Here is a 24,572-nt window from a genome sequence, read left to right as displayed (position 1 = left end):
TGTACACAATTTTGGCTAAAGTGTTGGCCTCTAGATTCAAAATGCCTTTATGGTGGAGGCATTTTTAGTTCTCAAAATGCCTTTATGGTGGAGAGGTTTTCGTCCAATTCTGGATGCAATTCTCTTCGCTAATGAATATGTTAACTAGCAGATGGCTAATAATATCCCAGGAATAATTCGTAAATCAGATGTGCAAAAAGGATATGATCACGCTAATTGGACCTTTTGAATTATGTTATGGAGAGGATGGGATTAGGAACCAAGTGGAGAGCACGGATCCTATTTTCATTTGCATGTCGTGTTCTCCATCTTAATTGATGGATTCTCCAAGGTTTCATACAGTCACATAAGGTTTTAGGCAGGGAAGTCCCTTTAACAACCCCAAACCCCCCCCCCCCCCCCCCCCCCCCCTTTTTCTCCCCTCCCTTTTATTTTGGTTATGAAGCCCCTAGTTTGATGCTTAAGAAAACAAATAAGTTAGGGTTGGTTAGAGGTTTTGGAGTGTGAAACAGAGAGGAGTTAATCTGTCTAACCTCCTTCTGGCTAAGGACACTTCCTTTTTGTGGGGCTGAAACTAGAGAGTTATGCTTTTTTAGGTGCGTTTAGGTTTGTCTACACTATGCATCAATTTATCCAAGAGTGATCTTATCTCTATGGGAGCTGTGGATAATGTAGATTTTTTTGCAGATTTAGGATGACTTGTATAGGTCTTCCTGTAGGCTTCAAGTTTAAGTCCAAAGTTGTGCGGGACAGTATCATTGAGAAATACAAGAGAAATCTTGCTTTGTAAAGAGAAGGCATCTTTTGAAAGGAGGAAAGTTAACATTGATCCACAGTTCTTTATCTCGTGTATTCATACTCATACCATGTTTCTCTTGTTGGATACTGTTTCTACTATCAATGGATTAGAGAAGCTTGAAAGAGATTTCCAACGGGAAGGCATTGAGATGAGTTTTAAGTATTACCATGTGAGTTTGACCATGGCCTGTAATCTAGTTAGGAAAGGTGGCCTAGGTAACAAGAAGCTTGCACTCTTCTACAAAGCCCTTGTTGTGACACGGCTTTGGAGATTCACTGTTGATACTAAGATCTTTGTATTTAGAGTTGTGGCTGCTATTTACAATTGCTCTTGGGAAGGGTGGTCCAATAATTCCTCTAGTACTTTGGAATTGGGAGAGATACCTTTATCATTTGGTTCTTCTACAAGGCATTGATGAGGGATCATGCTTCCCTTGGAAAGAAATTGGAAAACAAGAGCATCTCCTAGGGTGACCTTACTCTTTTTGATGGGTCCACAATACTACATTCTTACCATCGATAACTTGAGGAAGGGAAGACATGTGTTGTCCCACTATTGCCACGTGTAAGAAAGGAGGGGAATCAAGTGGAGCACTTTCTTCTTCTTGTATGAGTGGTTTAATAGATACAAAATCTGAAATGGTGTAGAACATTCCCTAGGATAAACTTGAGTTTTGTGTAGAACATTACTCCTACTTTTGTAATGTGGAGAAATTGTAGAGTGTTTAAAGGTGTTGATTATTTTTTTATTATTATTATTAATCTTTTGCATTTTGTGAAGGGAACACTCCTTTTTGCCCTCTTCTTTTTATTTTTGTTGTTGTGAGAGAATACACCTTTTGTTTTTATTTCTTTTGGCAATGAGATTGTGTGTAGATAGATAGGTTTTTAAGGTGCCTTCCTCTATGTTAACACTTTGCTAGTTGTTGATTGTTTTTTTTTTTTCCTGTACAATTATTAGTATTTCTATACTAGTACTTGCCCAAAAAAATCAATTGATTACTGGATTTAGAGTTTCTTCTATTTGCGTACCCAAAAAAAAAAAAAGGTTTCTTCTATTTGTGTTGATATTTTTTATGTGTTTTTTCAACCTCACTTTTCCTATCAATTGACTCATCTAAGGTCCCCAACGACCTTGTTCATTGATGGTGAGGGTCCTCGGGAAAGGAAGAAAATGGAAATGAAACGAAAAATTATGAAAATACCTTTTCCTTGTTTCAAAATTTTTGAAAATCTAAATGAGTAGCCTAATGCCATTTTTTATTTTTGTTGTCAATATAATAAGAATAAAATTGAAAATGAAAGTTCAATTACAATTGGATTACATCAAGGATCTTTTTGCCTTGGGCTTTGTTTGGGAGAGATTTAGGAATGGAATGGAAAATATTTCTTCCCGTTTGGAAGAGTAGGGGATGGAAGGTAATGATAAATGTTTCTCCTTGTTTGAGAGAGCAATGGAAATGGATGGAATGGAAGAATATTAAACACCGAATAACTATTGCACCCTTTTAATGAAATATAGAGAGGGAGTTAGTCAAGGTCAAATTTGAACCTTTAAAAAACTATTAAGGTTAATGTTGCCAAAACAAAGAAGTAAGCCTTCCATCTGTTTCCATTTCATCCGTCTCTCCCAATTCGGGGGAGACAAAAAAATAGGTCTTTGAATGGAAATGGATGGAAAATGTTTCAATCCATTTACGTTCCATTCCCTTACAAATGTCTCTCCAAACAAGGAGAACTCTCTTCCATCAATTTTCATTTCATCCCCCTCTCTAAAATTCATTGTTAGTAACAGAAGATGTTGCCTTGGTGGAAAGGAGATTTGGATACTTAGGGATGTAGAGCAATACTTTAGAATCTAAATATTTTAAATTAATTAAATTGAAAACTAAATATTTAAATGTAAGTTTAGTAAAAATATGTGTGGATGATATTATGATGAGATTTGAAAATCAAGTCTGTCCCAAGAGAAGATTAGTTTAGAAATCTTGGATCAATTATCCAAAAAGTTAGAGAGATTAATGAGGACGTTACCTATAGAATATCCAAAAAGTTAGAGAGATTAACAAGGACTTTACCCGTAGAATATCCAAAAAGTTAGAGAGATTAACGAGGACGTTACCCGTAGAATTAAGACATGATAGTTAAAATGGGAAAGAGTGTTTAGCATTTTATATTATAGTTAAATTCCATTAAAGTTGAAAAGAAATTTTGTAGGATGACTACAAGACTAGCTTTGTTACATGACACAATTTTTGGCATTAAAGCATTAACATATACAAAATATGAGCATAATGGAGATGAGTAAAATAGTTTAGTCATATGAAAAGAGCGGATGGAATGGAAGAAGTCTTGAGCAAAAGAGATGGAGGAAGACCGAGAATAACTTGATAGAAAACTCTTAGGTAAGATGTAAGGGCCTTTGAGAAGATATGGTTGCAGATAGAGATGATTGGTGAGCTAGAATTTGAGTAGCTGACCTCATCCACTAGATTAAGGCTTGATATGTTGTTATTATGCTTGTAGTGTTTGTATTCTTTTATTTTTTTCCCATGTCAACATATCTTGTGCCAATGTACATGTCTATGCTGGCCATAATCCCTATCCATGCTCTTCCTATATTATGGTTTTGGCATCAAACATCATTGTGGAGCTATAGATTTCATAGAGACCAAGTTGGTCTGATTGTCTTGTACCCTGTAACATATGATAAAGAAGAAATAGAATTATAAACCTTGAAGTCTTGGAATGGCCTTTTAAAAATTTCAGCTTTTATTTTCTTTTTCATTTTTTGAATGAAAGGTTCATGTTGAACTTCATGGAGCCTTACTACCGGAAAAGAGTGAACATGTGAGTGAAGCATATATTCAAAGTTGTTTTTATTATTTCTTAGAAAACTCTTGCTTGTATATAAAGTATAGACAGTTTCCCATTAAGAAAATGGTTTAACAAATTCTTAGACTGAAGTTCCCAAATTGGTTATATGTCCACTAATTCCTAACAAGTAGATAACTTTTAGAAACCCATAAGGATTATAACCATACATGAGATAGCTCAGAAACCTAGAGATTAGGACAGCATCAGAAAGTTGAATAATATGCTGTTCTTGTGGAATACCAAGTATATACAGCTAAAAGAATCTGACATCTATAGCTTGAAATGAGTTTGCTTTTGGATTAAACCTGAATTGGGCATAACCAGCTTTTATTGTCAATCCCATTGGACGGCAGTGGAAATCCACATGGAATATTCTTCTCTTATACCCCCCTCTTAAGATTATGATTAAGATGCTATCCTTCATAAAAACTCTTGTTGAGTTGAGTAGTTATTACAGTTGTGTTACATCAACGTTAAATGGATATTATCTGGACTTTCCTCTAGTTGAGGCTTGTAATTGTAAGGATGCTCATTGCATGGCATGACTTAGGAAGTAAAAACTTGGACCTGATTGTTAGTTCCCTGGTTTTGTGGAATACTGAGTCGATTTACCCAAAAAATCTACTTCTAGTCTTAGCATGATTGTTGAGTTCAACCAAAATGACTAGTTGCTGCCTTACAGGTAAGTTTATACCATTGGAAGGTGGTGGAGTGCATTCATGGAATATTCTCCTTTCCCTTTTTCTTTTCCAAACTACTTTTAACAGCCTGATCTTTGTTAAGCTCTTCTTAGTTGAGTAGTTACCGAACTAGTGCACTGGCTAGGTTAAATGGCTTTTATTCTTACTTTTCCTTAGTTAAGTCCTTCTGTGATTGAATTTTGGGTCATCTTGAAACTTGATCATCAATTGCACCTTATTCTAACCAAGTTAAGGGTAAGTGCTATCGCATTCATAATGTCAATTGACTTTTGAAGTCACTTTGACAATATGAATCCATGCAAAAGAGTAATGTGGCAAAATTTTATGTCGGATGCCCTTTATGATGCAACCCTCTAGCAAGGGAGTGATGGGATTAAGTTCTAACACCATCTTCATATAAAAAAGTTTCATGAGGTGGTGGTGAATGAACATAATTGATGTGGTCATGTTCCATCACATAGTTGATATTGTGAAACCAACTTGTACATTATGGGAACACAACCTGGGTTATCTCGAAAGCTTACTTTTCCAAAATGATGATCTTCTAATCTTGTGTTGTTTTTTTTTATTCATTTTGGAGGCAAATTTATCTAAATGAGTTGCCTTTTCCTTTTCTTTTTTGGAATCAACTTATTTTTGTCACTTTTTTGTATGCATGTGTTTCTATGCCCTTTACCTTCTTGATTGATATGTAATGCTGTAAATAGAACCTTTTAAATATAAATATCAGAGTAAATATGAGCATGTTTTTCTTTTCTTTGATTCTTTTTTTAATCAATTCAGGTCAGTGAAAACAGTTACTTATGAATCTTTGAACAATATTGTGAGGCTGATAAATGGAATTTCAGCCCTTCTATTAGCCATTTTACCTGGGAAGACTTCTATTCTTGAAGGTGTTCATGGCTGGGAACTTAGGCCAACATTTCGTGGACCACGATTTCCTCAATGGATGGAAAAGTAAGTTTTGTCTAATATAATCATATCTTCTATGTGATCTTTGGCATATTCAAGAGTTTGCACATTGATTTTCCTGAGAAACATTTCATTAATTTAATTGTTCTAAGAGGCCAACTTACTATGTATCTTTCTCTATGAAGTCTTGATTTGCTCGTGCTGTTTTTGTTTCCCCTTAAAAGTTCCCTAATCTTATTTTTAAATCAATCATGCAATGCCATTAACTAGCTGCATCTTTTATGTGTTGCTCTCTCGAGTCTTCATGTTGTCATACTAATTTCTATCTAGTTCTCGGTAAATCTTCTACCATACAAGAAATCTATTTTGAATTATCTGTTTTTGCATTAAGAAAAAGTAAACCAAGTTTTAGATGCATTTTGCTGGGTAATTTTGGCATTTGAATGCCTATACTTTCCATATGCAGATGATCTAGGTATTTTTTCTAGTAAGTCTGATTGGCAGCACTTAATTCATGCACACAGACAAATTGCCTGGTTGTGGTTCTGTCACCCAATAGATAGAATCATTATATCAGATCAGAAGCACACACTTGTAATACTGCGGGTCCTTCCCCAAAAGTGCTAGCTGAAGGTGACTTATGGTCTCCTAGGACCAAGTAGTATACATACCCAAGACCTCCTTTGTAGACTACTAATGTTGGATTGGGTCGTGACAACCCCCACCCCCCACCCCCAAAAAATAATAATAATAATTAATTAGATTAAATAAAACACACCCAAAACCACCACCACCGATACCTAGCTTCCTAGCCAGGCTAGAAATACCATATCAATCAGTCTGACCCAAGTCAGATTCAGAACATTTTCTTGCCCCGCACCCATGTGAGTGGTCTTTCATTAGCCCTAATACCACTTATAACACCACAGGCCTTCACTCAAGACCTCCCTAGTAGTAGACTATCAATGTGGGATTGGGTTGTGACACGCATGTTCACTTAATGATGTCCTGACATTTCTTTTTGGTTTGCTGTGTTTGAATGCCACAACAGTTTTTCTTGGTATATCTTGTTTGGAAAACAAATTCAGTTTTTAATGTCCTTAAATTTTCTTTTCTATTATAGTGGTGTTTCATCTTTCAATCAGTTCATCCATGAACTTTCTGTGGATTCTGATACATCATCAAGTCTCGATTACTCATCTGGAGAAGATAGTGATGGAAATACACATCCCGCATCTCCATTGTCCCACAGTTCCAGGGTCTCCAGGGCAAACAGCTTCACTAAGCCTGACAGGCGTAGGACACACTGGATTGGATGGATGTTTTCATGGATACTTGTTCCTATTAATTTTCTATTGGGTATTCCATTATATCTCTACCGTTCATCTTTCTGTAGACAGTCAAGAGTTCCTACTAATGCTGAAAGTTTCCAGCCATCTATTTTGAGGTCTCCTAGGAGAAGTCATGGCCTCAAGGACCATTTCATTCAACGCACCACTGACAGGAGACGTGGAGTAATAGAGGTTTGTTCAGACATCCTACCCATTTTACTATAACTTTTGTTGGATTAAGTTTTGCTTTTCATTTTCTTTTCTCCCACTCAAAAATAGTTCTCTGTAAAATTTCTTATTTGCATATGATATTATGTTGACCAGGACCTCCATCTAGCAATTGAAATTTCTATAGAAGCAATATTTGATATTGTTCACAAGGCAGCACATGGCGTTCTCTCACCATCAAAATTATTCAGAGCATTATTTGGATGGTTTTCTTCTCATGGCAGTGGCAATGAACATACTGCTGCCAGTGATCTGGATGGCACCGTCTTAACTGCCACTCTCGGAGATGATAATCCATCCCTTACTGAAAGGAAAACCACTTTTCATCAGGCTTTGAATACAGATGCTCGAACGTGTCAAGATGTCATAACACAGTTTGGGTATGGTAACTTCCTTTATACTGTGGTTGGATTTACGCACAATGCACTTATGGAGGAAATCAGTGCCCTGGATGTGCATGTATTTAAATATATTAAGGACATAAAAGGTGCAATCATGCATATATGAAATATAAACCTCTAATTTCCAAGGATCTGCAAGCAAATATAAAAATTTGAATGATGTTGCATTATTCTGTCATTATTATTACCAGTTTTTAGTTACTGGTTTTGCTGCATTTTGTATCAATTCAAACTATAATTCTATTATGAATGTGATAGCAAGAAGCTCTGTATGAAAGACAATTTTTCTGGTGGTTAAAGAAAAATGCATTAACTACTGCTGGAAGTAGGCACTTGCTTGTTGCTACCATACAGACTTTAGGAGGCAAAAATAGGCATTTTCTTGAGAGATTGATCAATAACTTCCGAAATCAATATGGAAACTACATGTCAAGATTAATAAAATTGTGAATGCTCAAATGAAGGGTCATCTGATCATACTTCATGTAACTAACTATTAATGTTTGTATCATAAGAACTAGGCTATTGATACATGATACTTGTAGACTCCCAATTTAGTGAAAGTAAGGGTTACAGAAGTGATGGTGCCAAGATCAGTTAAGCATCAAGCAAAGTATTCACTGCTAATTTATGTATAGAAAAAAATGAAAAACATAAAATAAAATAAAACATTACTCAAGGTATGCATAGCACATAAACAAGAATATTTTACTTTTACTTCTCCATTTTTTATTCTTGGATGGCTTTTGCATAGTTTATTTGGTTCCTTCTCTTGATTCATTTTTATCCAGATTCTTACAATTTTTGGTTAAAATGAAAATCAGCCAAACTGTGTTCTTTGCTGTTGTTCCTGGTAGGTTCCAGGCAACTATTGTTCACAGAATCTGGTTTGGTTCTGGGTTAGAGCTACTCCAGTCTGATATTTGATTGTTTTCTTGGGCATTAATATGTTCAATCAGAATTGCTTCACCGTGCTGAGATTTATACTAGTTTCCTGTTGTATATTGAGAAAATTTTCTTCTCTACTCATCTAGGTACCCATATGAAGCTATTCGTGTAGTAACTGCTGATGGTTATGTTCTCCTGTTGGAAAGGATTCCAAGGTAGGAAATTTCTCAGAGTATTTTCTTCACCACTGAAGTTATGGTAAAACAATGGTGCTTGATTCCTGCTTCTGTGTTGCAGACGTGATTCAAGGAAAGTCGTTTATCTCCAGCATGGAATATTGGATTCATCAATGGGGTGAGTTATTTCTTTTTCCTTTCCTCTCTTGGCCAATGAAAGTGGGTCAGGCTTCTCCTCCATGTGGGAGGCCTATCATCTTCGTTATGTTGTAAAGTAACTAGAATCAGTCATATTTTAGTGTATGGTGTGCTGCTTTCTTAGATAGGCCGTACTTTTTTATTATTATTATATACGGGAGCATATGGTTCACCAACTTATCTCTTCCTGAATTTACTTTTCTGCCTATGAGTCTTATTGGCAGGTTGTCACGCTCCTTATACCTCAGCCAGTTAGAGAAAGGAAATATACTGCTTTGATAGATTCTTTGATAGTTGGGCATTAAGTATCTGAATAGAGTTATCCTTGGAAGTTTTGAGTAGCTAGAGGTTTATATGATGCCTCTTGTGGGTTGTAAAAAAAGGGAAAGAATGAGAAACAGTAGGGAAGGAAGTCGTCTCGTCAATATAGCCTGTAATGTTGTTCATTGACTTAGAAAGAGCATATTGGATTTCTTATGAAATGACATGATTATGGTTGTTTGGGAGAGTACTTTGAGGAAAAGAATGAGTACTGTTGTTGTTTCACCAAATAGGAATGAATACAGCACTACATTTTTTTTTCTTCAAAGGAATAATATGCACAACAAAATGCTATCTTTAAAAAATCAAAAGCATTTTTTTTCCCTTTCAAAGGTAATTAGTATTCACAACAAAATGCTATCATTACAAACAAAAAAGGCAAAAGACTTGCATAAGAAAAAACATCTAAAAAGTTAACAAAGGACTCAACAAAGCAACATAAAACCTTTACAACATGAAAGAATGAGAAAGATATATGTACCTTAAGACAGAAGTGAGATTTTTCAAATTATCAAAAGCTTTCCTATTTCTTGTTGTAAAGAGAGAAATATATTTTGTATTTTCTATATCTTGTAGAGACACATTACACTATTATATATACATTCTAGATCCTAGGATTGTGCTTAAGATATTCTACTTTCTATATTTACAAAGTTGACTATCTTACATATTCTATTCTTACAACATTGAATGCTCTAGTTGTCTAGTTTCTATAGATAACACTCCCCTTTAAGCTGAAGCATAGATGTTAATCATGCCCAACTTGTTACATAGATAAACAATTCTATAACCATTCACTGCTTTTGTGAATATATCACCCAGTTGTTTGTCTGTCTTAACATGACTAGTTGATATGATGTTTTGCTAGATCTTTTCTTGGATGAAATGACAATTAACTTCAATATGTTTGGTACTCGTGGAAAATTGGGTTTGATGCAATATGTAGGGCAACTTGATTATCACACCATAACTTCATAGGCAGAGGGTTGCCCAATTCAATTTCACTCATTAATTAATAGATCCACATAAGTAAACATGTTGATTGTGCCATTGCCGTTGCTCAGTATTTTGATTTTGCTCTAGATTGAAACACCACATTTTGCTTCTTACTCTTCCATGAGACCAAATTGCCTTCAACGAAGACATAGTATCCTATTGTTAATCTCTTGTCAACCTTAGAATAAGCCTAATTTGCATCTGTGAAACATTCTATATTAGAGTGCCTATGGTTTTTATATAATATGCCATGTCCTGGGGCTCCTTTGAGATAACACAAAATCTACTCTAAAGCAGTCGAATGAGGCATTCTGGGAGATGACATAAATTGACTTACAATGCTGACAAGATAAGTGATATCAAGACGAGTCATGGTTAGATAGTTCAATTTCCCAACCAATCTTCTATACATTTCAAGATTTTCAAACAGCTCTCACTCATCTACTGTAAGTTGCAAGTTTGATATCATTGGCTCATCACATGGTTTTACTCCCAGCTTCCCTGTTTCAGTCAAAAAATTAAGGATATATTTACGTTGGGAGAGAAAGATACCCTTTTTAGATCTTGTTACTTCAATTCCCAAAAAATATTTCAACTCTCCCAAGTCTAGAATCTCATCTGGATGAAGGACTTAAAAGCTGCAATGCTTGCATTGTCACTCCCGGTGATAATAATATCATCAACATATATGAGTAACAATATTATACCAGCCTTTGATTGTTGATAAAACACAGAATGATCATAGGAACTTTTTTTAAGTCCAAACTCTTGAACTACCTCACTAAAATTGCCCAAACCAAGCACGAGGACTTTGTTTTAGACCATATAGAGATTTTCAAAGCTTACAGACCTTTCCTGACTCCCCCTGAGCAACAAACCCAGGTGGTTGCTCCATATAGACTTTCTCTTGTAAGTCACAATAGAGAAAAACATTCTTGACATTAAATTGATGGAGGGGCCAATCATTAGTAGCAGCCAGAGAGATAAACAAGCAAAAAGAAGCAAGTTTAGCCACTAGAGAAAAAGTATCAGAATAATCAACACCGTAGGTATGAGCATACCCTTTAGCAACTAGATGGGCTTTAAGCCGAGCCACAAAACCATCAAGATTAACCTTGACAACAAATACCCATTTGCATCCAATAGATGTCTTCCCAAGAGATAGAGATCACCGGACTCATATCCTTTACCAATAATTTTCTTTGTCATAAGATCTTAAAAGACACAATGGGTAGGAAAAAAAGGAGACACGACTGTTAAGGACACAAATGAGCTTATTAATAAAGAGTAAATTAAAAGAGAAATCAGATAGGCATAAAACATATGACAATGAAAGAGATGGAGTAGGATGGGCAAGCCTATAACCTACTACAGATGCAATGGCCGATGGCCAATGTCACCATTTGGGAAAGGAGTTTGGGAATCAAAGGATGAAAGAATGCTTGGGTCACCTGTCATATGATCTGTAGCATCGGAATTAATGACCCATTTGGAAGAGAATGACATAAGACGTGTAGTAGGATTACTTAAGCTATCACTAATGCCTGTTGGGGCGTTGATAGATGATTTGGAGGCTTGGTATTGGGTAAAATGAGGGTATTCATTAGCAAAAATCAGAACTGTTTGTTCAGAAGGTGAAGGGCCGTTATCATGAGCAACAATATTAGCAAATTGCAGTTGTGAGGGCTTCCCATGAAGTTTCCAGCAAGTACGTTTAGTGTGACTAACCTCACCGCAGTGATAACAAGTAGGTCTACTACTACTATCAGAACCGCGACCCCCATTGCCACTAGTATCACCATTGTGCCTCCCTCTACAACCATTCCAACCACCATTTCCACCACAATGTCCATTTGTAACATGTGAGATTTATATTTATATCATGCTTATGTCATGACCTATTAAGTATTAGTATATATAGGTGTACAATCTATTATATGAGTGAGGAATTTATTTCCTCCAACTAGGGTTTGGCTCTTGCAAGTTCTCTAATTCAACATGGTATCAGAGTCAAAATACAAACCCTAGTTGCAACCAGCCGCCAACACCACCATCGCTGCCGCTACCATCTACAGACGCCCTGCGCCGCTGCCATCAGTCCCACCGCCTTTGGATCTGCAACCCCCGGTCGATGCCATTACTGTCGGTCACCATCGCGGCCCTTGTTTCGCTTTGCAATCACCATCAGTCGCCTCTGGTTCTACCAAATCCACTTCCGCCATCACCAAGCGACATCGCCACTGCCTTCTCCAGATCTTCCATCGCCTCCAGCAGCGGCTGCTCTATTCGTCGCCACCACAGTAGCCTCCAGCTTCTTGCTGCTCTCTGTCGCCATCGACTACATTTGTTCCTCAAATCTCGCCATTTCAGATCTGGTCCATCGATTTGCCATTTCAGATCTCGTCGGATCTGCCTCATCGGTTTCTCGTCGAATCTACCTCATCGACTACTGTCTTTCCCGCCATCATTTCTTAGATCCGACCGTCAATCCCTCAAATCTGACCATCATTCTTTAGATTCGACTGCCCTTCGCTCAAATTCGTCCAGATCCGCACCATTCCCGTCTAGATCTCATGGCTGGTTTCTCTGATCTCCTTCCAACGCGTCTCTCAGATCTCGTGGCCTCTTCTTTGGATCTCACGTACCCTCAGATAAACTACATTTGTGACAAGTTTGAAATATATAATATATTTATTCCAGCTTAAGGGGGAGTGAGATTTGTATTTATGTCATGCTTATGTCATGACCTATTTAGTATCAGTATATATAGGTTTACAATCTATTGTATTAGTGAAGAATTTATTTCTTTCAACTAGGGTTTGGCTCTCTCAAGTTCTCTAATTCAGCACAGTCCAATTGTTGCGACTTACAAGAGCAGAATTGGTACTTGGAGGAGGATGAGGATTTTCTGCTCGTAGAACCCTAGTAAAAATATCACAGAGAGATCCAAGCTCCGGGTTGCACAAAATCTGCATTCGAGCAGCATCAAATTTTGCCAAAAAACTCATAACAGCCATCTGTTCATGCTAAGATTGCTGCTTCTTTACATCGGTGCTAAGTGGAAGAAGAGAATTCAACTCTTTGTACACACATTTGAAGTCCATAAAATATTTTGGAAGGGTCCTATCCTATTTCTTTGGGCAGTAAAACTCCTTACATACATCATTGATGCGAGAGACATTACTTTTGCCGGAGTATAAAAAGGCTATGTAATCCATAAGCTCCTTAACAAATTCACAATGTTTTACTAGACTAATTACCTCAGTGTCAAAAGAGTTTCAGATCTGTAGAAATATCTTGGCATCCTCATGCAGGCATGGCTTCTTTGCAGCTGCATCAGATGGTGGTTCATCAGGGAAGAATCAATACTCGAGTCACCACCAAAAACACAATTGGCTGCCAGAAACTTAGAAGAGCCGATACTTGAGTATCCATTGGGAACTCGACTTACTGTACTGTTGGATTTAACAGGATCCCGCCACCACTGCAACTTGAACAAGGTTGTGAATAAAACAGTCATGAGCACACCAAGCACACTTGGAACTGGGCTTGGAACTACACCTCATGATCAGACCTTGGGCATTACAAGGACGGCTTCAACTTGGGTAGAAGGGCTTGCTCAACTAGGGCAAACGGGCTGGCTCTGATACCATGTAAAGATAGAAAAATATTCTGTATTTTCTATATCTTGCAAAGACACATTACACTATTATATATACATTTTAGATCCTAGGATTGTGCATAGGATATTCTACTTTCTATATTTACAGAATTGACTATCTTACATATTCTATTCTTACAACATTGAATGCTCTAGTTGTCTAGTTTCTATAGATAACACTTGTTAACCAGATAATTGTCATATACCTAAGGGATACTGTAATAAATAAAAAAGGTAGGGAAGAAATGATATAAGCAATTGTATAAGGGTAGTAGTGAGCTGTAAACTTGAGTGGTTATTCTTGGCAGGAGATGTAACTCATGAGGAAGGCTATAAATAGCAGCAGGCCTCATTCTGTTGGCATGCATGTTTTGAATGAAATCTGAATTTCCCTCTTATTCTACCTCTCCAATTCTCTCTATATTTTTCTAGTTCTTTTCCCTCTCACATGAGATTCTTCTTGTTCTCTCCATGATCGATCCTGCGCGGGAAAGATTGACCCTCGCACTCTGCTAGATCCTCGCGGATTTGACAATTTGGTATCAGAGCGGCTTTCTGGGAGTCGTGAATCGAAGGAATCAACAATGGCGGAAGGCACACGGATGAAAGGAATAAAGGCACAAGTGCAGCAATGCGGATCCTCGATGGCCAACATAAATTGGAGTTGGGGTCGGATAGGAATCATGAGGCGATCATCGCCATGGACAGGAAGTTGGATGTAGTGGTAGCTCAAATTTGAGAGGAGCTCCAAGGATTTATGGTGATGTTTGCCAGGCAGCATCAGGTAAGTATTCCACCTAATTTTCCTCCGCGTGAGAAGACAGATCCAATTCTGACCGGACAAGGCAGAACGGATCCCATAATACCAGGAAGGAGGAATCCAAGGACTGCTGAGACATCGGTCGGAGATGATGATCAGGGTGAGCCAGGGGAAGCCTGATGGGAATGGCGACAAGAGGATCCAGTAAATCACAACCTACACGGTTTACCCATGTCAAGGCTAGAGATTCCCTTGTTCAATGGGACTAACCCCCGCTAGTGGGCCAGGAGGTGTGACAGGGTGTTCAAATGGTATGGAGTAGTAGAGAGGCAAAAGGTAGCCATAGCTGCAGCATATCTGAACGATACAGGGGATGCTTGGTATCAAGGGTGGTCAAAGGTTCGAGAATTCTACAAGTGGGAAGACTTTGTAGAAGAATTTTGTGAAAGGTTTGGAGATCGGGGACTCACTGACATGGTTGAAGAATTTAACAAGATCAAACAAGTTGGGACGGTGATGGAGTACCAACTTAGATTTGAGGAGTTAAAGGCTTTAATGCTCAACCACAACCCCTTCCTAACCAAGGCTTATTTCGTTTCTAGTTTTATAAGTGGCTTGAATGAGGAATTGAGGCCCCTGGTGAAAGTGCTAAAGCCACGTACTCTCAAGCATGCTGCTGACAGTGCTAGGTTGCATGAGGTGGCAGTGGAAGCACTAATGAAGAAACAAAGGGTGGCGAATAAGAATGTAGCTCCCATGAATTCACTGCCTGGCAGAAGCTTAACCTGGGAATGGGGAAGAGGATCTTAGGGGATGAGGAACTTGGCACTACTAGCTCCCAACACCCAGGGAGGGAAGACCATAGAACAGAGAAGACAGGCGGGCCTCTGTTTTAGATGTGGAGATAAGTACTATGTGGGACATCAATGCAAGAGACAACTCTTGTTGTTAGAAGGAGAAGAAGAGGATCCAGTAGAAGAGGAAGAAACAACACTCGCACCAGACGAAGAAGACAATGGTGAGATATCCCTACATGCCCTTAAGGAACTCACCAACAATAAGATAATTAAGGTGGAAGGACAAGTGGAGGAGAGCAAGCTAATGATTCTAATAGATAGTGGGAGTACCCACAGTTTCTTGGATTAGAGCACGACGAAGAGGTTGAAATGTCCTCTGATTCCAACTCAGCTACTGACAGTAACGGTGACCAATGGGAATAAGGTAATGGGCAAGTCAGCATGTGCAGGGTTCTGCTGGGATATGCAGGGAGAGGGATTCGAGGCCGATTTGAGACTACTTAAATTAGGAGGATGTGATGTAGTACTGGGAGTTGATTGGATGAAAAATGTTAGTCCAATCTGTTTTGATTTCAATAAAATGGAATTAACCTTCAACAAGGAGGGAAGAAATATGACACTTAAAGGCAGCAAGGAGGTTGGGGTATGCAAGATGATTACAGGTAAAGGCCTGCAGAAGCTACTCAAACACAAGATGAGCCAAGTGGCTCAACTATTTTCTGTTCAGGCCACAGAGGAAGGAGAAGATGAGCGAACTACAGAAGAGGGATTCATGTTAACCATCAGGAGTACAACCCCATTCCATACTGAGGTACGCCATTCTGATCTACTTAATATACTCCTAGTTGAATTTGAGAATTTATTTGTAGAACCTCAATCCCTACCTCCAAACCGAACTATTGACCACACTATTAACCTCAAACCCCACACAAAACCAGTTAACATCCGTGCCTATCGCTACCCTCCTAACCAGAAAACTAAGATCGAAAAATTGGTCAAGGAGATGCTCCACAAATCCCTCATTAGGCCCAACCACAGTCCTTTTGCATCACCTGTGTTGTTAGTCAAAAAGAAAGATGGGTCCTGGCGGTTTTGCATTGATTACCGCCAGCTAAATGAGATAACCATCAAAAACAAATTCCCCATTCCATTGATTGATGACCTACTAGACGAACTTAAACATGCCACTATCTTCTCTAAATTAGACCTAAGATCCGGATACCACCAAATCCAAATGAATCCAATTGACATCTCTAAAACTGCATTTAGAACACATCAAGGCCATTATGAATTTCTTGTCATGCCCTTTGGGTTAACAAATGCCCTGGCCACTTTTCAATCCTTAATGAACCAAAAATTTTATTCTTGTATTCTTTGATGACATACTTATATACAACCCAACCTTTGAACTCCACCTACAACATTTGAGGACTACATTTGAAATTCTTAAGGTCAACCAGCTGTATATTAAGAGATCAAAGTGCGCTTTTGCACAAAGCCAAGTGGAATATTTGGGATATATCATATCGGGCCAAGGGGTGAGTACGGATCCAAAGAAGGTGGCTGCCATGACCAATTGGCCAAGATCGAAGACTGTTAAGGCCCTACGTGGCTTCCTGGGGTTAACCGGCTATTATAGAAGGTTTGTGAAGGGGTATGCGAGCATTAGCAGACCACTGATAGATTTACTTAAAAAAGATGGATTTGAGTGGGATCATAAGGCAGAGACCGCTTTTGAGTCATTGAAGAGAGATATGAGTGAGGCTCCCGTGCTTGGTCTACCAAATTTTAGCAAAACATTTGTGGTGGAGGCGGATGCAAGTGGAATGGGCATAGGAGCAGTGCTCATACAAGAGGGAAGACCCTTGGCATTCATTAGTCAGGCCTAGCCCCAAAGAATATGGGCCTCAGTGTGTACGAGAAGGAGCTGCTAGCGGTCATCTTTGCGGTGGAAAAATGGAGACATTATTTGGAGGGAAACCAGTTTGTTATAAAAACAGATCATGAAAGTTTGAAGTTTCTACTTCAACAGAAACTTCACACCCATTTGCAAAGAAAATGGATGACTAAACTGATGGGCATGGACTACACAATACAATACAAGAAGGGAAAGGAAAACATTGCAGCCGATGCTTTATCTAGATGCCCTGAAGACGGAACAGCTGCTGCTATATCAGTCGTGATTCTAGAATGATGTCAGGAAGTGGCTAAGAGTTATGAAGGGGATGAGTAGACTAAGAATCTTTTGGAACAGTTGATAATTGCTCCTGCAAGTAAGGAGGGGTATCCGCTGATGAACAATGTGATACGATTCAATGGTAGGCTGGTGGTGGGAAACGACATGGAACTGAAGAGGAGGATACTGCAGGCCTTACATGAATCCCCTCTTGGTGGCCATTCCGGAGTCCAAAATACTTATCACAAGGTGAAGCAACTATTTAGGTGGCCTAAGATGAAAGAGGAAGTGATGAAGTTTGTACTTGCGTGTGATGTGTGCAAGAGATGTAAATCAGAGACTGTGGCCTACCCAGGACTTCTACAACCTCTGGCCATTCCCGGAAAAGCATGGGAGAGTGTTTCTATGGACTTCATTGAAGGGCTTCCAAGATTAGAAGGAAAGGACTGCATATTTGTGGTGGTAGACAGGTTCTCCAAATTTGCTTACTTTATGGCCCTTACTCACCCTTACACAGCGCATGAAGTAGCTCGAGTATTCTTAGACCAAGTGGTGAAAGTGCATGGAGTACCGAAAACTATAGTGTTAGACCGAGACAAGATTTTCACCAGCCTTCTATGGCAATCGCTAATGAAGTCATTGGGAGCGAAGCTAAGCCTCTCTTCTGCCGATCACCCTCAAACGGATGGGTAGACCGAGAGGGTGAACTAATGCCTCGAAACATACCTTAGGTGCCTTTGTTTTATGCACCCAAAACGCTGGCATAAGTGGATCTCAGTTGCATAGTGGTGGTATAACTCTTCCTACCACAACGCCATCAAAATGACACCTTTCGAAGCCCTCTTTGGCTACCAACCCCCCTATTACCATCCCTGCCTATATCTACCAGTGTAGCTGAGGTGGATGTACCTACAGCAACAGCAACAGGTCCTTCAACAACTAAAAAGGGACTTAGCCATGGCTCAGAATCGGATGAAACAAATAGCGGACAAAGGAAAGAGTGAGAGAACATTCCAAGTGGGTGAGACAGTCTACCTTAAGCTAAAGGGGCCACACCTCAAAGCCTTAACCCCGGGCCCCATCTCTAAATTGAGTCCCAGGTATTTTGGCCCCTTCCCCATTCTGGCTAAGATGGGAAATGTAGCCTATAAACTGAAGCTACCGGAGGGAACTCACATCCACCCAGTATTTCATGTGTCACTACTCAAAAAATCAGTGGAGAACTAGCCAGTCAGTGCCCATCTACCACAAAGACCAGCCGACGATGAATTGATCCCAGAACCTATTGCCGTTGTGGATCGTAGAGTCATTTACTAGCATGGAGCCCCACTAATGCAGGTATTGGTGCAGTGGTCCAGCAAACCAGCAGACAACAGCACTTGGGAGTATCTCCCAGACTTACTCAAGCAGTTTCCAAGAGCTGCTAGTCTCCTAACTATTTCTTGAGGACAAGAAATGTTTTAAGGGGAGGGTATTTGTCATGTACCTAAGGGATACTGTAATAAATAAAAAAGGTAGGGAAGAAATGATATAAGCAATTGTATAAGGGTAGTAGTGAGCTGTAAACTTGAGCGGTTATTCTTGGCAGGAGATGTAACTGGTGAGGAAGGCTATAAATAGTAGCCGGCCTCATTCTGTTGGCATGCATGTTTTGAAGGAAATCTGAATTTCCCTCTTATTCTACCTCTCCAATTCTCTCTCTATTTTTCTAGTTCTTTTCCCCCTAATACAAGATTCTTCTCGTTCTCGTGATCGATCCTGCGCGGGAAAGATCGACCACCGCACTCTGCCAGATCCTCGCAGATCTGACAATAATCTCCTTAGCTACATGGATTCTAGCTTGCCAATCATCTCTTTTTATGGTCATATCTTTTGTAAAGCTATTATAACTCATATCATGCTTAAGAGTTTCCCACAAAGTTTTTCTTGGTCTTGCTTTACATCCTTTCTAAAAAAATCCTTATTCCACCCACTCCCTTCATAGGAGCATTTATTAGTTTTCTTCTCACATGACCAAACCATATTAATTGTATCTCATAGATATTACCTTCTATAGTAGCCAATTCAAACTTATGACGTATAAATTCATGTATAATTCTATGATGCTTATATTTTTCACTTCTTGTTGCTTTACAACCCAATTTTTTGTATGGTACAGCAAAGCTGGTCTTATAGGTTTGTGCTAACCAAAAATGCGAGACGATACAAAAATGGAATAGAAATGAAGCTTCCTAATTCCAATACTAGGACAAAACTGACTCCAATAATGGGAAAGATCCAAAATTGAAGCTGGCATACCCTTTGAACCAAAAATAGAAAAAATGAAGCAAATAAATAATCTCCAGATGCCATGAATCACTGGATGATGGAGTGGATGTTCTTTTAACACATAAGAAGGCTACTCAAGAAGGTAGTCCTAATCAGAGCTAACCTCCCAGCCCTTGTGACAACTTTTGTCCTTTGAGATGCCAAGCTCAAGCCATACTTTTCGATACCATCCCAAACTGCTTTTGAATGAAAAGAAGAACCAAATAGTAAACCTAGCGAAGATCCTTTCTTGCAATCAAGGACATTTGCTAAATATTGCTCAATGATAAATGATTCCAAGAAAAATTATTTCACTTTCAGAAAGTTAATCTATAGGCCTGAAATGATCAAAAAACGCACCAAGATGTCTCTTAAAAAGTTTTGAGGATCTGTGGGAACACAAAAAATAATTGTAATCAGAAAACAAGATGCAAAAAGCTTTCAAACTAACTCAATTCCAACCTCCCACCTGGAACCCGTTAATACACCCAAATCTCTTAGCTCTAGAAGTTAGTTGACTAAAAGCCCCCACAACAATTATGAGGAGGAGAGGGGATAATAGGAACTCCACCATTAGTAAGAATCAAGGCAATGAAGGTAGCATTCAAAGTTTTCCAATCAGGCAAGTATCAAATAATTTCTTTTAAAACTTCTTTAATCTCAAAACCCACAAAATCCCAATAATGTTGAAAGAAAGCTAGTAACCACCAGGGACTGGAGCTTTCTCCTTGCTCAAACCTTTCAATGCCTCAAGAACCGCTCCTCCAAGAATGGTCCTTCTGCCCAGCCTCTCAAGTCCCCTATAAACATTTTAAAGTCTAAACTAGAGAGGGTGATTTTCCAAACTTCCTCTTCTAAGTAAAGTCTATTAAAGAATCCAGCAATCTCAGATTCAATTTCCTCCTCTGTAGAAACCTCCAGGCCCCTAATCTTTAATTTACTAATAAAGTTAGATCTCCTATGACCATTTGATATTTTATGAAAAAAGTTTGGTCCTTCCACCCCCCCCCCCCCCCTCCCCCCCTCTTAGTAGAAGTTACTGAACTTTTGTCTCCTAACTAATAACCAGGAGCTTTTCCAAATTTCTTTTGATTTTCTTTTGCTAATTCTGGACAATTTCTCTTCTAAAGACAAAGAAATTTTATCCTCTTCAAAGTTGAAATACCCAAGTTCATAGATTATCAATTCTCAACTTAGTATTTACCATAACTTCCCTATTCCATTTTCCTAAATCTTGATTTAGCCATTAAGCTTCCAGGCAAGGGGAAAGCTTGGAGCACCTAAAACCTCATAGCTTACCCATCAACATAAAGTAATTTATGGGCTGGTATAAATTTAGCAACTATCTTGAAGACAGATAAAGATTGTTTCCCATACAACTCTTGTAAAACTATAAACAGACTTGAAGAGCTAGTATAGACATGTCAATTGATTGACCATTAGCATTGGTATTGGATCTTTTTGGATTGCTTTGGCCTTCCTAAATAGCATCAGTACTGGATCTTTTTAACCTGTTGGGATTGTGGGATTTGGGTTTTGCTCCATTGCCTATTTCCTGTTGCTTTTAAATAATGGATTCTTTTATGTACTTTTTGTTGATAAGAGAAACTATTATGCTGTATGTCTAGTATTTGTATAAAAGATATGCATTGTCACTTCATTTACTTTTGTGGTTAATAGACATAAATTTGATTGGATAGAGTCTGGGCCTTTCCAAAAAAATAAAATAATAAAAAAACAAAAAGGTTTGATTCAGTTGAAATCCTTGGGTTTTTAAAGCTGTCATCTCAAAACTAAATGTATGGACGTGTCATGTACCTACTGCTGTTGGGGGGTTGTACATTGTATTGGCGGTTATAGCTATAGCTGATTGTACTTAGATGATAGCTACAGGCAGTTGTACTTCATTTGAATTTGGCAGCCTTTTTGGCGCCATTCTCAACCACTAGGATCAGTATATAATAACTGATCCAGCCCAATTCAAGTCATTGAACAATTATTGAGACAAATTCTGCTTTCCCGCTCAAATTCTCTTCTCTCTCTTGATCTTTCCCTCTCTTATTCTCGTTGATTCCCTCTCTCCCCGAATTTCTTCTCAATTCTTCCTAATTTTCTGCCCCAATTCTCACTGATTGGCTGAGAATTCTGTGTCAGATTCAAGGATCTGACAGGACGGTGAAGAACGGTGTTGAGGGGAGGGGGAGGGAGTGTCTACAGCAGTTGTGCTTCCATTGAGGAATTCATGTTCTGATAGATGGACTTGCAATTTAGGTTGCTGCGGTTAAGCACTTTGTTTATCAGATTCTCTTTTTTTAATAAAATCACAAATTCATATTTATTTATATGTTTCTTTTATTTTCTCCTTTCAGTCTCAATGATTGCCCTGTAATTATTTCATTTGCTATTATCACATTCATACCTCATAAGTTGTTTACTTTTTTCAGTTGGGTATCTAATGGAGTCGTTGGTTCTCCAGCCTTTGCCGCTTTTGATCAAGGTATGGCCTTTTAATTGTGGAATTTAGTATATAAGATATATCCGACCACTATGTCCGCAGGTGTTGCTTTCTTTTTTCTTCGTGTTATTTATGTTCTGCTCTTTTATCAGGTTATGATGTATTTCTTGGGAACCTTCGCGGTTTAGTTTCCAGGGAGCATATTGACAAGAGTATTTCTTCACGGCAGTAAGTTCCTCCATATGAAAGTCACTCTTCAATTATGTCATGGAACCTCACCAGCTTCAATTATTTGCATCAAATTTTATAGAAGATATCTTTCGTTCTATGAAAATTTTTAATTATCCCAACTGAACTATTGTATATACATTATAACACTGGAATCAAAATCCAGGTATTGGCATTACTCTATCAATGAGCATGGGACTGAGGATATACCTGCAATGATTGAGAAAATTCATGAAGTAAAAATGAATGAATTGAAATCAGGGCAGCCTGTTCTGGAGGAAGAGACCACTGGTGATCAGCCATATAAGCTTTGTGCAATTTGCCACAGTTTGGGAGGAGCTGCTATTTTGATGTATGTTGTTACACGCCGGATTGAAGAAAAAGCCCATAGACTTTCAAGGTTGATCCTACTATCACCTGCTGGCTTCCATGATGATTCCACCTTTGTTTTCACATTGATGGAGAACCTATTCCTTTTGATGGCTCCTATACTGGCAACTTTTGTGCCTGCCTTCTATATACCTACAAGATTTTTCCGTATGCTGCTAAACAAGCTGGCGCGGGACTTCCATAACTACCCTGCGGTTGGAGGGCTTGTCCAGACCCTAATGAGTTATGTAGTCGGTGGAGACAGCTCAAACTGGGTTGGGGTTTTAGGACTACCACATTATAATATGAATGACATGCCAGGAGTTTCATTTCTTGTGGCTCATCACCTGGCACAAATGAAGCGAGCAGGAAAATTTGTGATGTTTGACTATGGGAGTGCAGCTTCCAACATGGAAGCGTATGGTTCTCCCGAACCATTAGACTTGGGAGAATACTATGGGTTTATCGATATCCCAGTTGATCTTGTTGCTGGCCGCAAGGACAAGGTCATCCGCCCCTCCATGGTAAGAAAACACTATAAACTGATGAAAGAATCAGGCGTGGAGGTATCATACAATGAGTTTGAGTATGCTCATTTGGACTTCACATTCTCACATCGAGAAGAACTTTTAGCCTATGTAATGTCTCGCTTAAGACTCGTGGAGCCTGCTCGAAAGCAGCAATCCGGACAAAAGGCGAGGTCAAAGAAGAAAGATACAGAGGTAACTGAGTGAGTGATGGAGAAAGCAGCAAAAATCTGATCACTTTCTTTTTTTGTTACTGGTGCTTCAGAGATTTGCATGCTCAACTTTTGTTTTTCACTGGTGTTGTAGATGAGTTTCAGTGTAATTTATGATAGAGAAACTGTACATGCTATGGTCATCTTCTCCTCGGTCTTTAAAGGAAGCAAAATGCTCTGTTAGTTTCCCCATGTACTGGGAGTGGAGGAAATTGTATATGTAATGAAAGATTTAGCTGCTGTAATCAATTTGTCATTTGTAGCCTTGTGTTGTATGGATTTGGATGCAGTAGTTCTGAGACACTTCTCAGTGTGAATGTGTTGTTCAAGTTTGCAACATGGTTCATTTAATATAAGCCTGTCTCTACTAGCTTGATTACTTGTAAAATTCTTGATTAAGACCCATTTTGATTTTGTTGTGGCTTTTGGTTTTTGAAATGGTAAGAGGCTTTCTTTGTCAGTCAACATATTGCATAAATTGAAAATTTTTCCTTATTTTGAAACTCCAGCCTCCTCTGTCTTTCCTCTCCCTCTCTCTATTTGCAACCCTCATTCAGCTCGCTCCCTTTGCGTCAACTATAGTGCAATCTCTTTCTTTCTCAGCCCTAGCAATGGGGTTCATACAAGAACCCCGACACTCTTAGATTCAAAGAGATGGTGATGTATATGAACCCCAACATTGTTGGGTTCAAAGTGATGCGTATAGAGAAGAATGAAGAGAGACAAGGGACATCAAGAGAGTGATGAGATATAGAAAGGGATGGAGAGAGACGAGGGACAGATATATATATGTGGGGGGGGAGGGGGGGGGGGGTGGGTTGTTTGGTGTTGAAGAAGATATGGCATCATTGTTGCCAGAGAATATTGGTTCTCCATTATAGAATTCTATCTCTCTCTCTGTTAACCCAGTCATATAGGTTCCATCACTTGGTTCCAAATTGGGAGCTTGGATTGCTAGCAGGTGTATAAAGGGAGAGAGAGAGAGAGAGAGAGAGAGAGGAGAGATGTCCTAGTGCGAAAGGAACACAAATGCGAAGGAGAGCTTATCAAGCGATTGAAAAATAGTTAGTTTGTGCCTTTGAAAGGAAAGGAATTGAAAATGAAAATAAGTTTTAAACTTTTAATTATAATCAATAATTCCAAATTTTATTCCCATTTACAAAATTTACAATTAATAAGAATATGTTAGATTGTGTTGCTAGTTTCTCCATTTTATTTTTATGACATTAAACGAAAATTTTGGAAACCAAAAG

At 38.7% G+C, this 24,572-nt stretch overlaps 1 protein-coding gene across 5 annotated transcripts in view; it reads left to right on the top strand.

Annotated features, from left to right (window-relative positions):
• LOC127790253 (uncharacterized) overlaps positions 1-23,581 on the top strand; it is a 29,119-nt gene extending 5,538 nt beyond the window's left edge. For 2 of the 5 annotated variants that reach the window (XM_052319605.1, XM_052319606.1), the window contains exons 2-10: positions 5,160-5,333; positions 6,412-6,647; positions 6,722-6,811; positions 6,944-7,227; positions 8,283-8,351; positions 8,434-8,490; positions 21,973-22,025; positions 22,136-22,211; positions 22,378-23,581. In XM_052319605.1, coding sequence (XP_052175565.1) covers positions 5,276-5,333; positions 6,412-6,647; positions 6,722-6,811; positions 6,944-7,227; positions 8,283-8,351; positions 8,434-8,490; positions 21,973-22,025; positions 22,136-22,211; positions 22,378-23,314 — 1,860 coding nt within the window. In that variant the 5' untranslated portion in view covers positions 5,160-5,275 and the 3' untranslated portion in view covers positions 23,315-23,581. Of the gene's footprint in view, positions 1-5,159; positions 5,334-6,411; positions 6,812-6,943; positions 7,228-8,282; positions 8,352-8,433; positions 8,491-21,972; positions 22,026-22,135; positions 22,212-22,377 lie in introns of all 5 variants that reach the window. The other 3 variants (XM_052319607.1, XM_052319603.1, XM_052319604.1) reach the window with 3 other exon arrangements.
• The last annotated feature ends 991 nt before the right edge of the window (positions 23,582-24,572 follow it).

The sequence above is a fragment of the Diospyros lotus genome, chromosome 14 (assembly GCF_014633365.1).
Source record: "Diospyros lotus cultivar Yz01 chromosome 14, ASM1463336v1, whole genome shotgun sequence".
NCBI classification, from domain to species: Eukaryota; Viridiplantae; Streptophyta; class Magnoliopsida; order Ericales; family Ebenaceae; genus Diospyros; species Diospyros lotus.
Note: the sequence above shows the minus strand (reverse complement) of the source record. Positions and strands in the feature narration are given on the sequence as shown.